The sequence below is a fragment of the Polistes canadensis genome, unplaced genomic scaffold (genome assembly GCF_001313835.1).
Source record: "Polistes canadensis isolate GaletaPanama2010 unplaced genomic scaffold, ASM131383v1 scaffold_68, whole genome shotgun sequence".
In the NCBI taxonomy this organism is placed as follows: Eukaryota; Metazoa; Arthropoda; class Insecta; order Hymenoptera; family Vespidae; genus Polistes; species Polistes canadensis.
The window spans coordinates 684,249-701,291 of NW_014569615.1; the positions used below are offsets into that span (position 1 = coordinate 684,249).

Genomic DNA, 17,043 nt, shown 5'->3' on the forward strand with positions numbered 1-17,043 from the left:
TAGAATAAAAAAAAATATATTCAATAAAATTCTGGTAACTGTACCAATGAACAATTTACCTATTAGGTGTTGCTGTGCAGCTGTTGGATCTGTGCTAGATACAATTTTTCTTAACGAACCCAAATCCTTTTTAAGCTGCGCATTTTCCATTTCTAATTCCTGAAGCTAAAGAGAAAAAATTCACCATATAAATAATTATAATTAATCATTAAACAAATATTTATAACATCCAATTAATTTTATTTGTAAAACATAAAACATTTTAAATACCCTGAAGGTATCTTGTGTCCTTGAAGTTTCTTCGGGATTATCGTGTTCCAAATCTTCCACCATTCGAATCAATCGTCCATTTTCTTTTTCAACGTCCTTCAATTTTTGTTGAAGTTTTAATACCAAATTAATGTCTACAGGTGCATGGGCTGGTCCATTAGTTGTTTCTGAATGTAATTTATTGGGTTGTACTTCACCGTCAGGTGGACTATTCGAACGTTGTTGGTTCCAATCAATAGTTTCCACCCGTGAATATGGCGTTGATGATGATGCCGTTGATCGTACGGATCCGTAACCAAAATCCTTCGTATAGAAAAACAATAAATAATACGTAAATGAAATTTGTTAGATCTTGGTTTTTTTTTTTTATACGATTGCAGGTAAATTCAATGATCGTAATAACGCGTATAAATAAGATAATATATTTTACAATATTCTGATCATCCTGTGGTAACTCCGTTGAAACAACTTGTCCACTGCTACTGGATGCATTGCTCAATGAACGAGAATGTCCTGGTACGTGAAGTGCAAGTTTCTGTTCCAACATCTCAGCGTGTTGCTCCAATTCATGGAATTCTTTCAACAATTTTTGATAAGCACCACGATCTTGATCTTGATCCAACAAAAGTAAATCCTTTTCCTGTTCCAAACGATGCTTAAGATTTTCTTCGGCACCCCGTAAATTACTTTTCAATATATCATTAGCCACTGAAAGTTCTTTTCGCAATTTTTCATTTTCCTCCAACAGCTTAATGTTCTCCTGACCTTTTTCTTCCGTGATTTTCTCTTTATCCTATAGAACAACAAGAACTTAGGATACAAAATAAGATTATATAAAAGAATGTATATATGTGGAATTAAATACGATTATTTTTATACGCGTATTATTATTATTATTATTTAATTTGGAATGATTTATTTTTTATAAATTTACCTGCAAAATATCCATCTTTTCATCTCTCTCTTGTTTCAATAGATTTTGAACCTTTTCTAATTCCTTTTCTTTCAACAATAAAATACCATTTAACTTTTTATTCTCTGCTTCTACGGGTTTAAGTATTTCCAATTTATTCTTCAAATCAAATACTTCATTATGTACGTTCTTTAAGTTATGATTTTCTTTAGCCTAAAATAATCATCATAATGGGTTATTCCGAATATATATATACATATTTATTATACAATTAAAATAATAACAACAAATATAAAAAGATAACATACAAGATCATTTATCTTCTGTTGTAATGTTATAATCTTTTTCTCAAGACCTTTGTTAAGTGACTTAACATGTTCAACACTTCTAGCTTCTGCTTTAAGCCTTCTAAAGACTTTCTTAGCCATGTGTCTTCTAATGCAGGATTGAACTATAACGATATCCTTCAATTTCTTTTTACACGCCATTCTGACTAGATATCCTCTCGCGAATCGTTGTATGATCGTTGCAGCCGCGTTGTCCTTCATCAAACGATACCTCTCTCTTGCCATTTTACCTCTACCATAAATCTGAATACCAATAATTGTGCGTCTTATTCGCTGATAGCATCGTCTCTTTAACCAACCCCTGACATTGGCTTGAATTTTAATCGCAGCTCTCTCGCGTCTGATCCTTTCGGCCCTTTGCCTTGCCAAAAATCCTCTGCCGTATCTTTGGAGACCTAAAATAGCTCTTCGTATTTTCTTATACCTAAGTTGACATATTAAACCACGAACAGTCTTTTGAATCATTATACACGCGTTCATTTGCTTCTCTGCTCTTAATTTTTCAAGATAAGCCACTTGTCCGGCACGAAACAATACTTTTGTTTTACCAAACTTGAACTTATCTTCGTCCTTGATATACCTGTGATCGAATAATATGATGAAAATAATTTTAGAATTTTTTTTCTTTTTCTTATGTTCAAATTTAGATCACTGACCTGGACAATATACGACGACAAGTTTCTTTAAGATCGTCCCGTTTGATTTCTTTGAAAACGCACAGGCATCTGTATCTTTGAAAGAATTCGGAATACGTTCTCTGACTTGGAAAACCAGCAGCAGAAATTCTAATCGTTTCAAGCACACCGCATGCTCGTAATTGTTGTACAGCACGTATTGGATTATATTCGAATGATTCCTTTGTATCGTTTGGCTTGATGCAACGAACGTAATGCGGTGTCGTTGCATTTAACGTTGACATTAACATATTTAAAGAATCTCGAAATTGGGAACCAACCTTGAAAGAAAATTATATATGAGGGAATTTATATATTATATATTATTATTTTGTTTTAATTAATATATGAGACCACATAATTTTTGTTTACCGTTTTTTTATTTTGCTTGGGAGTTATTACTGGTTTTTGTGCGGACACTTTGACCCTCGTGTTTGGTACAACCAATTTTGGATCCTCGTCGCAAAATAATTTCTTCAATAATTTATTCTAAACAAAAATAAAAATATAATGTAATAAATAATTGCTCGTAAGAAAAGAAATTTTATTTTTAAACTTACATCACCAGCCCTTAAAACGTCTACTTGTTCCTCAATTACAGTATCTCTGTTCTTTTCAAGAAAACCTAATGTCTCGTATTGAACCAACCCAGCAAAATGGTGAATCAAAAAAGCGGAAGTACCAAATCGTGGCTTCTCGAAATGTTTAGATTTGTTACATTTTGCATAAAGTTTATCGGCCCACGAGCTGTCCGTTCCTTTTGGCATCTGTGAATAATAATTATTGGTTAATTAACAAATTATATAAAAATATCATAATACAATTTGTGCAAACGAACAAACGACAACCTGCTTGAGAATATTTCAATAAAATATCGTTACATTGACGTTTGATTTTTGAAATAAAATGAATCATCCTTACCCGACACTCTTCGTCCAATAAATCCAATATGCCCAATCTCGTTTCGATTAGATCAATGCACGGTTGGTTATCGTAAAAATCTATAAAGGTCCATTCGATTTCTTCCTTCAGATATTCTTCTTGTTCGAGCTTAAATACGTGCTGATTAAATTGTTGCTGTAACTTTTCATTAGCGTAATTAATACAAAATTGTTCGAACGAATTGACCTCGAACGTTTCGAATCCATAAATGTCCAATACACCGATAAAACACTGAGCTTTCGTTTGTGATTGTAGAGAATTATTGATACCATTTACTATCCAATTAAATAATTCGGCATAAATGTGTTTAGCCAAAGCATCCCTAGCTCCAATCGCTTGTTCAGCATTCATTGGTTTTAAAAATACTTCCCTCATTGATACGATTTTCCTATGACAAAGCCATTTTCTCATAGCGTTCACATCGGTACCGAGTAATTCCGATATTATTAATAGATTTTTATCATTTGGCTAAAAATAATTCAACAAATTTATTTCATTGATTAATTATCGTATTACAATTAAAATCAATTATAAATATATAATCAAATTAATTTAATTAATTTAAGTCGAATAAATAATATATATATATATATATAAATACAATATTAAATATATACAATTGAAAGAGTTGACACATTTAAATTTGCAATTTGTTTTTTTCATATTAAAAAAACTTACAGAAATAAAACTAGCTTCGGTATCGTCGTCGCGATTATCGCTCTGTCCGTCATAGCTATTAATATTAACGTTTCCTAAATGCAATATGGCTGCTAATATTCTTAACATATCGTCCTGTTGTTTCGATGTAAAACCAAGCATCGTAAGTGCACTAATGGTATCATCGAAACACGTTAGATCGTTGACACCTTCGATTTTAGGATTGTTTCCTTGATTTAGATAATGAAAACCCATTGAGTTTCCAAGATGTAAATGTGGAAGACGCTTCGCTGCCGAGCACATTTGATAAAATATATGATAATTCCTCTCTTCGTTTGCCTGAACGATATAATTAACATAATATGAAGAATCTTATTTGTATTTAATTAAAATGAATTTTTTTTTCTTTTCTTTTCTTTTCTTTTTTTTTCTTTTCAAGACTATCCCTGAAACTATCTTTTTTTTTTTTATATGTGTATATATATTTTATTTTATTTTGATTATATACCTGAAACACGACTCTTGATTTTTCCAAAAGATAAGTTCTCATACTGGCACCGGTTATATTATAAGTTTTATTAAATTGTATCTCTATGAATTTGCCAAATCTCGATGAATTATCGTTCCTAGTTGTTTTAGCATTACCGATAGCTTCCATGATCGGCGAAGAAGCTAAAACTTTTTTTTCAATTTGCGTTTCAGTCGTGGAACCACCGACAGTAGCGAAATATCGCATGGTGTATTTGGCTGAAACGGTTTTACCCGCACCCGATTCACCCGACACGATGATCGATTGATCGTGACCTTCCCTAAAATTTGTCATTAAATCAAATTCATGATTAATACACGTGTTTTAATGGATAATTAAAAAAAAAAGGTATAACTTCACGGAATTATATTTATGAAATAAATAAAAATACCTTTCCAATTTAGTGTAAGCTTCTTCAGCAACAGCGAATATATGGGGTTCCAAATCCCCCATAGCTTGACCTCTGTACGCCCATATCGTATCATTCCCATAAATAGGTAATTCATTGTAGGGATTAAAGGCAACCAAAACGATACCGCAATATGTATAAATGCAATGCCTTTGAAAACGTATTTGTAGATTGTATAGAACAGCTGGTTCGTGAAGGAACGACAAAGATGTTAAATTATTTTCTCCCATCAATATGTCTGGATTTCTTAACGGTGGTAAATCGTCGTCGCATTTTATCTCTAAGGTTTTCGTCTGATTCGAGTCGTCTGTGTGTACCTTTAATGTTGACCGATTTACTTTGTAATCCTCTAAGAGGATTGCACCCTCCCAAATTTTGTCCGGATGCGGTACCCATACTTTGCCACCCTAAATCAATCATATTACATTAATTAATATTTTAATTATTCATTTATATTATATATTATATTATATTATAGAATATTTTTTTTCTTTTTTATTTCTATTACTTTATATATATATATTCAAATTTGGTATAATTTTTCAACGTAAAATTATTTCTATTTGTACCATTCTTTCTTTCTTTTTTGTTTCGTATTTTTTCAAATGAACAAAAGTGAAAGAACATTTTTATATATAAATATTATTTCTATATTTAAACTCTTAGTGTTTTATTTATAATGTTTATTTCCATAGAGATAAAGTATCATATAATTTACTCTAATTATATTCTATACAAAATTTCATTTAAATTAATTAAATCTTTCGTGAGTTATTTAAAACATACTTATTATACAATCTAATAATTTAAATAATTATCTTAATTATATTTTCCGAACAAAAAAGATACTTCTTTATCATTCATTTTCATATATTTTAATCATCGATATGTAATACCACGTGTACGATAAAACGGTACCTTAGATTCAAATAAAATAACACGATCATGGAAATGGTAGTTCGACGACACACCTTGCATTGATTGATTGCAAGCTAATTTTCCTTTCACAAGGTGCCCTACATTTACACACACACACACACACATACACACGCACGTATACATACACACACGAAGCAGAGCCGCGTTACGACGAACGAGGTCGACTACTGGAATCATATCGATTCATTCGACTCGTGGCTTGAAAAAAAACAAAAAGGAAAAAGCAAAAAAAACAAAAAAGAAACAAAACAAATAGGTGACAACTCGTTCCCTTTCTAATTAATATTTTCTTTATCTTACACATTAACGAAATTATTAAATCATATATACATATAAATGTAACTCTTGATAACACGTTATCCTATTTTCCAACCACATAGTTAATTACAAAGTTACACGCGTTCGATACAGTTTATTAATACGTAAAACATAATAAACGTTATCACAAAAGTAATATTCTTAAAATGAACGTTTACTGTGTACTTTCGATGCAATAACCATCATCTGATCAAACAAACCACCGAACAAACATCGTCATTTTATAAGAAGTAAAAAATAAGTTTGATGTGTGGTATACGAAAAAAAAAAAAAAAGAAATAAGAACACACATACATATGTATACTGATGCACGTAGATATACACGTGTATACACGCACGCGTACAGAGAAATACAACCACACCTTTATAAGGTTTGATTTTCCTGAGAAACCGAAGTGTTTCACTGTTTTAAAATTCAGCTAACGGTTTTTGACGAAAAAAAACGTCCAAGTAAACATTTCAATTTGTTTTCACATCACGAGGGAGGTATCGACAAAAAAAATACATTATACTTACTTACATACTATATATATATATGTGAATTACCGTTTAAACGGAATACTGTAACATGTACGAGAAGTAAAGGAATGTCGTGCAACGGTAAAACACGCTTTTTTTTTTTGTTTTATTTTGTCATATTTTACTCCACCTTCGCTTCATAGAAGAAGACCTTTGCGTTTGAATTAATCGGTGCGTGGAATTTAACGACCATAAAATTGTAAGTTCAAAAGATTAAACTTCCAAGACAATGATAATCGGCAAGATTTAATCGTTTGTAATTAAATTCCGATTAGATTGCCATATTATATATATATATTCTTATTTTATATTAATTATAAATGAAATTTGTTGTTCTATTAAAAAAAAAAAATATATTAAAACAATATTAAAACAATATTAAAACAAAAATGAACGAAATATTAAACGTTAAAAGCGTTGTGTTCTATAATCCAATTTTTAATAATTCTACGAAGATATTTTTATATTCGTTTTTATATAATATTTAAATAAAAAAAAAAACATTAAATAAAATAATAAATGCGCCGTGTTGTTTTAATCTATCGTATATATTCTGAATAAAAAATTTCTTTTTTTTTTTTATTCATTTTACACGCATAATTTTCAAATAAATATAATAAATTCTGTTGTTATATAATTTCGAGAACATTTAATTATACATTATTTTTGATTCAAATCAAAAAATTTATAAGATAATGAACGTTTGTGTAATAAAGTGTAGGTAACATGAAACATTAATTTATCTTTCATCTTACACGCGACAGATGAATAAAATAAGAATGATAAATGCTATGTAAACACCATAATACGAGTAGACTTATGTTAGCGTGAAACTATATTACCCATATAAATACATAATGAAGAAACATCGTATTATACTTCGAACATATCTACCGTAAGCAAACTGTAACATGTTGCACTGACTGGCAACTAATTTTATGGTTAACGTAGCATAACACGAAAGCGTAAGAAAAAAAATTCGAATTAACGAAAGTGCAAGTGCGTCACACTATATTTTCTTCTCTATGATACCATGCTGAATGATTAAACGCCATTGATAAAGTAATTATTGTAGTATCTTATCTTATTTTGCTTTGGTTTATGATTGCTAGCATTACGTCATCGTGTATTCGTTACAAATGTATTTTATCAATCTCAATAAAAATTATCGAGTGTAACCAAAATTTTTATTGCGAAATATAATAATTCTTATAAACACTATGGGAAAATAATGATTAATAAGCAAATCACGAAACGTTTAATGTCCTCAATAAATGAAAAAATAAAGATCAGTATATTATAATTTTAATACAACAATACGTACTGATATTCAAATAAAAAAAAAATATATATATATATATATATATATATATGTATATATGCAGGTAGATATATATACATAGTAATAGACTTTTGTTGGTATCGCATACTCGATTTTCTTATCTGTAACTTTCTCTTAAAGCGGTTTACATTTACATAACGGGGTTCGCACGACTGGAATAGTTCTTCTTAAAATGTCACATATTATTAGATTCGTGTTTTGAAACGTTACAATATCGATTAATACGTCATAAATATCTATCATATGTGTTACATGGTATTTATATATATATATTATTAGATATCAAAATATTATTATTATTATTATTATTATATTTTGTTTCACATTAAAAATTCATTCCTAACGAATCATGTTACTTCAATAAAATATATTATTGATAATAAATGTGTATATAGGCAAAAAGAAAAAAAATAAATAATCGAAGAAAATTGTAAAGTTTTTAAATAAAAAAAAGTATACACTCGTATAAAACACAAAAGAGCTGCAATTTCTTCGTCAAGGAGACGAATTGTACAATCCATTCGTGAACTCATGACCTAAGAAGAAGGAGTGTCCGTCACGAGATGGAAGAATCCTTGGTGTAGTAGTAGTAGTAATAATAGTAGTAGTAGTAGTAATAGTAGTAGAAGAAGTATCGACCATTTCTTTCTACCTTTCCTCTATCCACGTTTTACAATTCGTCTCTCGTACTTGAGATCAGGTTGTTTGTTTCATCGTTCATCAAATAAATCAACTAATGTCACAAACTTTATGGATAGATTTATGTACCCTTTATTCTTTTTATATTTTTTCTTTTTTCTTTTTTCTTTTTTACCTTTTCATCTATTATCTGTTCTATTTTTTACAATTCACACGAAAAAAATATAAAAAAAGAAATAAACTATTCGACATGAATACGTTGAATAACAATTAACAAATTTTGGAATCATCGTTTTAAAATGAATACAATTGATTATTGTGTAAAATAAATAGTTCTGATGTATCACACAAGTTTTCACTTTTTTATCGTTTTCTCATTAAACATGCATAAAATTCTCACAGTGATTTTTAAACGTTAATATATCTAAACGGACCTGTTCTCATGATGCTTTCTATGATTAACACATAAACTATATTTTCACGCGACTTGGTAAACGAGATTATTATTGTTAGAGTCTCATGAGCTAGTGGAAAATAAAAAAGAAAAGTATATAGCGTGGAAGTATAACGTTCCCACGAGACTCCTTTCATCGAGAATGTCCAACTTCACAACGATATACTATGATATATACCATAATCAAAGTATTGTCCATTGGAACATTTCAATGTTCGTTTAAAACACGATTTTTTATTCACAATTTTTATTTCTATTTTGAAGTTATGAAAATTTATATATGAAATAATGATTATTTAAAAAGAAACAAAAGAAAAAATGTAATTGAATAATTATTAAACATACTACTATACCAATTATGTTTATATGTATAAAGTGTATTTTAATTAAATGAAATATTTTGTTTGTTATCATTATTCGTATATTTTAAAATTAGTATAGAGTTAAAAACAAAAATGAAATTGAATAATTATGAAAGTATAAATTAAAAAAAAAAAAGAAACAGCAATATGTTATTTAATTTAATATTTATAAAATATATATAAAGAGAAAAAGAAACAATTACATATTTGTTCTAATAGTTTGAATAGATTTTGAAAAAAAAGTAATTGGTGTTCTGATTGAAAAACACGGTCAATGCTCTTAAACTTTCTTTATAGTTGAAACGAACGATGAGAGCTTATTCCAGACTTGTGTTACGAAACGATGAAAAGTTAATGAACGTAAATTCTCTTTCTCTCCTTCTTTCACTTCCTTTCGTATATTTATATTTAAGGTAAATGTATAAAGAGAGAAAAAAGAAAAATAGAAAGAGAGAGATTTCACGCTTGTCAGAATGCAATTCTCTCTCTTTCTCTCTCTTTCTGTATAACTATATATATCTGTTTTGTTTTAAGGGTATATATTACAAGGAACTGTCTCTAATTTGTCGCACGAGTTACATCGTAAACCGCAAATGCTGCAAGTAAGCTAAAAACTAGATGAAATTCTGTAATACTTGAATCGGATAAAAGAACAATCGCGAGAAGAATAAGGAAATTCAAAAGTACTTACTTGTATTTCTATGATTGTTCCCTATATAGAATTTATTTTTCTTATTTTGAACACACGTCCAATGAACTCTTTATAATTCATTTTTCAAAATCTTTACAAATATGTTTTCAATTCACATTTAGTAAAAAAAAAAAACAGAAACAAATATTCTATAAAACTTATTCTATTATATTATATTTACATTTATTTATATTTGTAATATATATATTTATATATAAATAAGAAAAATATATTAAAACTGATGATATATATTTTTGAAACCAACAGCGTAAACTTAGCTGCTTAGCAACGTGTACAAATATGGGCAGATATTTTATATTTTTTTTTCCGCTTAAAAGAATTCACATCGATATGACTCATTCGAGGATGACCTCGCAACGATAAGATTGCGAGTTCCACCTTTCGTATCACCTACTCCCATTTCCATTACTCTCTTTCTCTTTCCTTCAAGCAGATTTAAAAGTTATTGAACTGCTATATGTATATATATATATATGTTACCGTCATAACCGGAAATCCGCCATTGCTAGTAATTGCTCGGCATTACTTGCAAAGAGCATTCCGATGAAGTCGGAAACAGAAGAATTCTTACAGTTATTCTTAAGCATAATACTTGAACATAATACTTTGATATTCTATAGAAAATTAAATAACTATTTAAACAACGTTGAAAAGAATACATTGTTAGGCACATACACACACAGCCATACGATCACACAATATCAGAGATTGCAATGCTGTAAATTGTGCATCTTTGCAATTTCTTTGAAAAGTTTTGGTAAATATATTTTATACTAAAAGTTATTAGATTTTAATGAAATTAATATTAAATTAAAGTACACTCTTTTGTCTACACGTAGAATACCATATCGAGTTATAAATTTTGCATGTAAAGTTCAGAAAATGTCAGAGAATGCAATGCTGTAAATTGTGCATCTTTGCAATTTCTCTGAAAAATTTCAGTAAATATTTTTTATACTAATAGTGAATAAATTTTAATGAAACTTATATTAAATTAAAGTACACTCTTTTGTCTACGCGTAGAATACCATATCGAGTTATAAATTTTGCATGTAAAGTTCAGAAAATGTCAGAGAATGCAATGCTGTAAATTGTGCATCTTTGCCATTTTTTTGAAAAGTTTTGGTAAATAATTTTTATACTTTTAGCAACCGCATTTTAATAATTTTTATATTAAATTAAAGTGCACTCTTTTGTCTACACGTAGAGTACCTTTTCGCGTTATAAATCAATCTACAAAGGTTCATAAAATAGCAAAAAATGCGATGCTGCAAATTTTTCCTACTTTGCCATTTCTTTGAAAAGTTTCGGCAAATATTTCTTATACTAAAAGTGAATAGATTTTAATGATTTTTATATTAAATTAAAGTGCATTCTTTTGTCTACACGTAGAGTACCTTTTCGCGTTATAAATCAATCTACAAAGGTTCAGGCTATATTTTCTAGTCATTTGTTTGACAGATATTCATAGAGATTTTCACGGAAATCTGTATTTTTTATTCCCTATCGTATCGGAAGATAAACAGGTTTAGAAAGAAATGTTTTTTACCTTCATATTTTCTTTTTTTTTTCTTTTTATTTAATTAACAATTCAATTGCTAATAGATATAAGAGAAATATTTGGAATATACGAAAAGAAACGTAGTTCTATCTCTTTCTCTCTCTCATTTTTTTTCTCTTTCTATTACTTTCTATCCATCATTGTCAATACGTTCGAGATTTAATAAAAGAACCCGACAGAAGCCGTAGATGATCGGTGCACAGTTAGAAAAGCTCGACATAGACACAACATTAGGGTGGTATAGTTAGTAGTTATAGTTGTACGTGCTTAAGCTACCCTTGTTACTTCTCTTTTGTTTTATAACTTCAAATATAAGTCGTTTTATTATTTATTTCATTTCTATTTTTGTTTATAAGTACAAGTAAGGAATGCACTTGCATTAAAACAAATGTATTTTTTATTCTTATAATTATTTCCTATTACGATACAAAGAGTATTAATCAATATATTACATATTACATATAAGATATCAGATATTAGAGAGAGTAATCAATTTTTTCTTGGTCTTATTTTAATTTGTTTAATGAATTATAAGACTCGTTAGGATTGAATAAAAATAATAGAAAATTTCTATTTCTATTTGTTATAATTCATATTGTATAAATACGATAGTAATAGATATGGCAAAATCTTTTTTATTAATTTCTTTTGTATAAATTATAAATCATACTAATAAGCTTTTTAATCTAATAGAAAAAAGAATATATATATATATATATATATATATATTTTTTAATTTGAATTTTATTTTCTATCGCAGTAATTAACACGATGAATATTTGAACATTGTTAACGTGGATATTCGAAATGACTATAATCTAAGATTTAATCGTACATTTATATTGAAAAAATTTCATCGATTATGTGTGTTTTCGTTGTACACGATTATTGTCGACTTTCGAACGATCAATAGTCGTCGTAATATTTTCTTTCTTTGTGAAAATAAAATAAAAATAAAAATATAAAAGAAACGAGTATCCGGATAGGAACGTTAAGATAGATCTGTGATAAATAATGCTTAAATGAAAAAAAGTAAAAAGAAAGGAGCAGTTGGAAAAAGTCCAACTGGCTGACACGTTAAAACTCGGAAAAACGAGGATTCAGTTTGCTTTGCCGACTGAAAAAGTAGAAGAAGAAGAAGAAGAAGAAGAAAAAGAAGTCTTTTAAAGTCATTCCGAATGAAGTCTTTGCCGACCGACTTAAAGTAACGTAAACTGTATGTTATTTTACTGACAAATTTATCTCTACGAAAGAAAAAATAAAAAAGAAAAATAAAAGAAACAAGAAAAAAAAAAAAAAAAGGTTAAGCAAACTTTCAATCCAAGTTTGAAATTGTTAAAAATAATATCTCATTTCATTTTATTTAAATACTCGTAGAAAAATAATTAATTGTATCCATCGCACAATATTACATACAATTAATATTTCAATATTTTATTAATGTTACAATATATATATATTTTATATAATACACGGTATGTGTGTGTGTGTGCAAAATGAAATAATATTTTATATCAATTTTTTTTTTCTCTAAATTAATATAAAATAATTAATTATATCTGTGTCCTTTTTTTTTGTATACGAATTACGAATATTATATTATATTATAATTTCATATATTTTATTACAATAATTAATTGTTTTCTAATATAATTTGTATATTTTATTCGTGTACACGCTTATATATATGGAAAATAAAAAGAAATGTTAAAACACATAAGAAATAAAAAGATTGCTCAATGATAAATTTCTCTTTGCACGGTTTAACAAGATCACGAAAGAACCTATTATCGATCCTTTATATCATTTCTCTTTTCTTTCACGACATTTCATGATACCGAAGAAAAACGTTTCGAGAGTTTATGTTCTTCTATGCGAAGAATATAACGAGGTCAAGTTTTCCACCCACATATATATCATACATACACACATATATATATATATATATACAACCCTTCGTTACGCTTCTTCGTTTTCCTCCTCCCCTACCCCTCTTTTATAAATTTTAAGTTTATTCCTTTTACGTTCCATATCCTCGGAAAACGAGTATTTTAATTACGTGAAATTAATTAGAAATCTTTACTCTTGAATTTTTTCATTTTATTTTGTCTACGATAGAAAATTTCAAATGATTTATAAAAAATATATATGAACGACGATAACGTTGCATTTTTTTTCTTTATTATTATTATTATTACATTCATAATTATCCCATCGTTAACCTAATTACGTTGAATAATATGTAGGATTAATTTAAAAGGAGAGAGAGAAAAAAAAAGATAATAATGAACTTTACATATATCTCTACGTAATGTCAAAGAAATGTAAAAAGAATAATAATAAAAAGAAAAAAAGAAAAGAAAATTAAGTGAATCTTCCAAGAAAGGAAGAGAAGCGTATCCGTGAGAAGGAAACTTGCTGGTTTCGAGAGTTAGGCCTTGTTAAAGTTAAAGTTGCCATCGTAAAAACGAAGGAAGAAGAACTTTGTGAGATACTGCCTCGAGGAATCTTCGCATCGCATAGAAAGCTTAAGAAAAATAAGAAGAGGAAGAAGAAGAAGAAGAAGAAGAGAAAAAATAAAAAGAAGATACGACTTTCAATTCGTATTCTCTTGAAAGTAACTATCGAGAAACGTGATGATAAACAAATAGAAATATTTTGACTTTTGAAAAAGAATTATTATTATTGTGTGTGTCTGTGTGTGTGTGTGTGTGATTTAAATTACAAAATAACAAAATGATATAAATTATTTTTATCTCACATTGGTATAAAGAATAAATTTATAAAAGATATTAATTATATATAATATAAAATATTTATTACAAATAATTTATATATAATGAGATGTATTTGATTAAAAAACAAGGGTCAATTATAAATCCAAAATCTCTATATATATATGTTAATTAATTTAATACATCGACAAGACGTAAGATTTGATTAGATCTTTAGCGAATAATTATTATACAAATCATAAATCTGACCGAGATTGTCGACAAAATTTGACCATCTCGAAATAAAATTCCAAAAGTACGTAATAATCATCGTAAAAACTAGGAGTTTCGTAATTATACGATAATTTGTAGGTTCTCGTTAAAAAAAAAAGAAACCCAGAGAGACGAGTGGAAGAAGAGATCGTGTGGACGTTTTACTTTTTTTTCTTTTTTTTTTTTTTTTCTTTTTTCTTTTTAAAGATCAAAAGATAAGTGTGAAAAAGAAATGATTAAAAACACGAGATTATTATATTTATTTCGTGCTTATATATAAAAATTCGTAGCTGTGGAATTATGCATTACTAATAATGGCAAGATCGTTACAACCAAATATCTTTTGGGATTTTATTCTTTTGAAAAAAAAATAAAAAATTATGGACTGTTAAAGTACGATCATCCGTGTTCACGATCAAAGATGTTTCTTATTTTTTTCGAATCGAAACGTAACGACGTGTATAAGAATCAACTCACATAATTTCTTTCTTACATTTTATCGCGTCAGTTTATTACCCTTTTTTCCTTTTTTATCTATACAGTAATCGCAAATAAATCGTTTACAAAGCTAACATCCTATAAAAAGAAGCTAAAAATTACATTAAAGTAATAATATGTATAAACATGCAAAAAGAAACAATGCATGTTTATAAAGATAAATTTATTATGCATTATTGTTGTTGTCAAAAATTAAAATTATTTATTAAATAATAATATATCGATTTATATTTTTAAATTTAAATTGTATCGAATTTAATCATTCGTTTATCCAAATTAATAAATTCAACCTAATCAAAAGTACAGAAAATAAATATCATTGTCGTATTTTTTTTGTCATATTCATCACGTACATAAAAATTGTTCCAACTCTAATAATGAACCGAAAAAAAAAAAAATTATTACGTTCGATTTAAAAAGCAAAGAAATGATCGAAACGTTTTGGTAGAAAAATTTCGAAAAGTTTTCTTTTTTTTTTTTTTCTTGTTTTAGCAGATTTTAATGGGTCAATTGGAAAATTGGAAATTAATGGTAAAAAATTAAGTAAGGGTTTTTTTTTTAACGAAATGAATTTAAACCGTTTGAATTATTGTTAAACGTTTTTAGGAATTTCTTTTGCTTATAAAAAAAAAAAAAAAAGAAAAAACGAAACGAAACGCAATGATTGCAGGAGGAAAAGAATTTATCTCGAAGGGGTTTCGCTTCTGACAATAAAAGAGAGAAAGGATTCTGCTTTGCTCGAAACGAACCATACGAATCACCTTCTACGATGACGGTCGATAAGCTCGAGCAACAACTTCGAACCAGGTTGATTGGCTCTTTAACGTAAAGGTGCGTTTAGAACTTCGAACGTAGTTCCAAATTTTATGAATTCAAAATACAAATAAAAATAAAAATAATATGCACGAATATATTTCTCATGATACGTGAAATATGTATTTAACGTATACATTAATTTGATTTTAAATGAAATCGTACGATTTAAATAATATTGAGAGAATCACGACAAAAAAAAAAGAATTATATATTTTTAATTAAAAAAATAAAAACGTGAGTTTGATCGTAAACAAAATCGTTCATGTTTTAAATTTCAACACGTTTCAAACCCATTAACTCACTAACGTATCTCTTTTATTTCGAATATATACTTAACTTCATTTATTATTATTATTATTTAGTTGAGATAAATCAATTAATTTGAAAAAAAGGAACATTTTTCTTTTTTATAAAATCCCAATTCTAATAATACGAAGATTAGTAATTGCGCGTATATTTTTATTACAATGGTGGTGGGGTGGGGGAGGGGAGGGATCGGTTTTCAATGTGAAATTAACTTTCTCTATATCACGATAAAAAAGGGGAAGAAAAAAACTAGATAAAGAAAATAAAAAGAAAATAAATCTCTTGGAATATTATATGCGAGATGTGTTGGCGTCTTCATCTCGAAGTATAATTGAAAAGAAAAAGAAAATGAAAAAGAAAAAGAAAATGAAAAAGAAAAAGAAAAAAAAGAACAATTGGAAAGAAAGAAAGAAAGAAAGAAAGGATAAAAGAGAAAGGAGAAAGAGAAGAAACTTAACAGACACCAGCATGACCTCGGACAACCCCTTGCCGTTCACCTGACCGATGCGATAAATCAACGTGCAATATGGAAAGTCTCGATAGAACCTTAAAGAGGGAAACGTACAAGAGATGAGAACGTTCCTACGAGATCTTTCTCTGACTCTTAACAGACACCGTGTTACATGGGAAATCGAATCTAATGGTACTAAGTAACCTAACGGTATTATTAACTGACATATATATATATTCACAATTAAACAAAATTATATATAAAATACATAAATAAATTATATACATATTATTATATGTTATGTATATATATATTATATAATAATAATTATATATTATATAATATTATACATAAAATACATAAATAAATTATATATAAAATACATACATATTATATAT

At 27.8% G+C, this 17,043-nt stretch overlaps 1 protein-coding gene across 2 annotated transcripts in view; it reads right to left on the bottom strand.

Moving 5' to 3' along the window:
* LOC106786217 (unconventional myosin-Va) overlaps positions 1–17,043 on the bottom strand; it is a 24,391-nt gene that overhangs the window by 3,619 nt on the left and 3,729 nt on the right. For both annotated transcript variants that reach the window (XM_014747363.1, XM_014747362.1), the window contains exons 2-13: positions 4,724–5,148; positions 4,312–4,612; positions 3,825–4,142; positions 3,126–3,614; positions 2,765–2,971; positions 2,577–2,693; positions 2,187–2,485; positions 1,492–2,110; positions 1,205–1,396; positions 701–1,063; positions 271–573; positions 60–165 (exon numbers count right to left, since the gene is read on the bottom strand). In XM_014747363.1, coding sequence (XP_014602849.1) covers positions 60–165; positions 271–573; positions 701–1,063; positions 1,205–1,396; positions 1,492–2,110; positions 2,187–2,485; positions 2,577–2,693; positions 2,765–2,971; positions 3,126–3,614; positions 3,825–4,142; positions 4,312–4,612; positions 4,724–5,148 — 3,739 coding nt within the window. The remainder of the gene's footprint in view (positions 1–59; positions 166–270; positions 574–700; positions 1,064–1,204; positions 1,397–1,491; positions 2,111–2,186; positions 2,486–2,576; positions 2,694–2,764; positions 2,972–3,125; positions 3,615–3,824; positions 4,143–4,311; positions 4,613–4,723; positions 5,149–17,043) is intronic.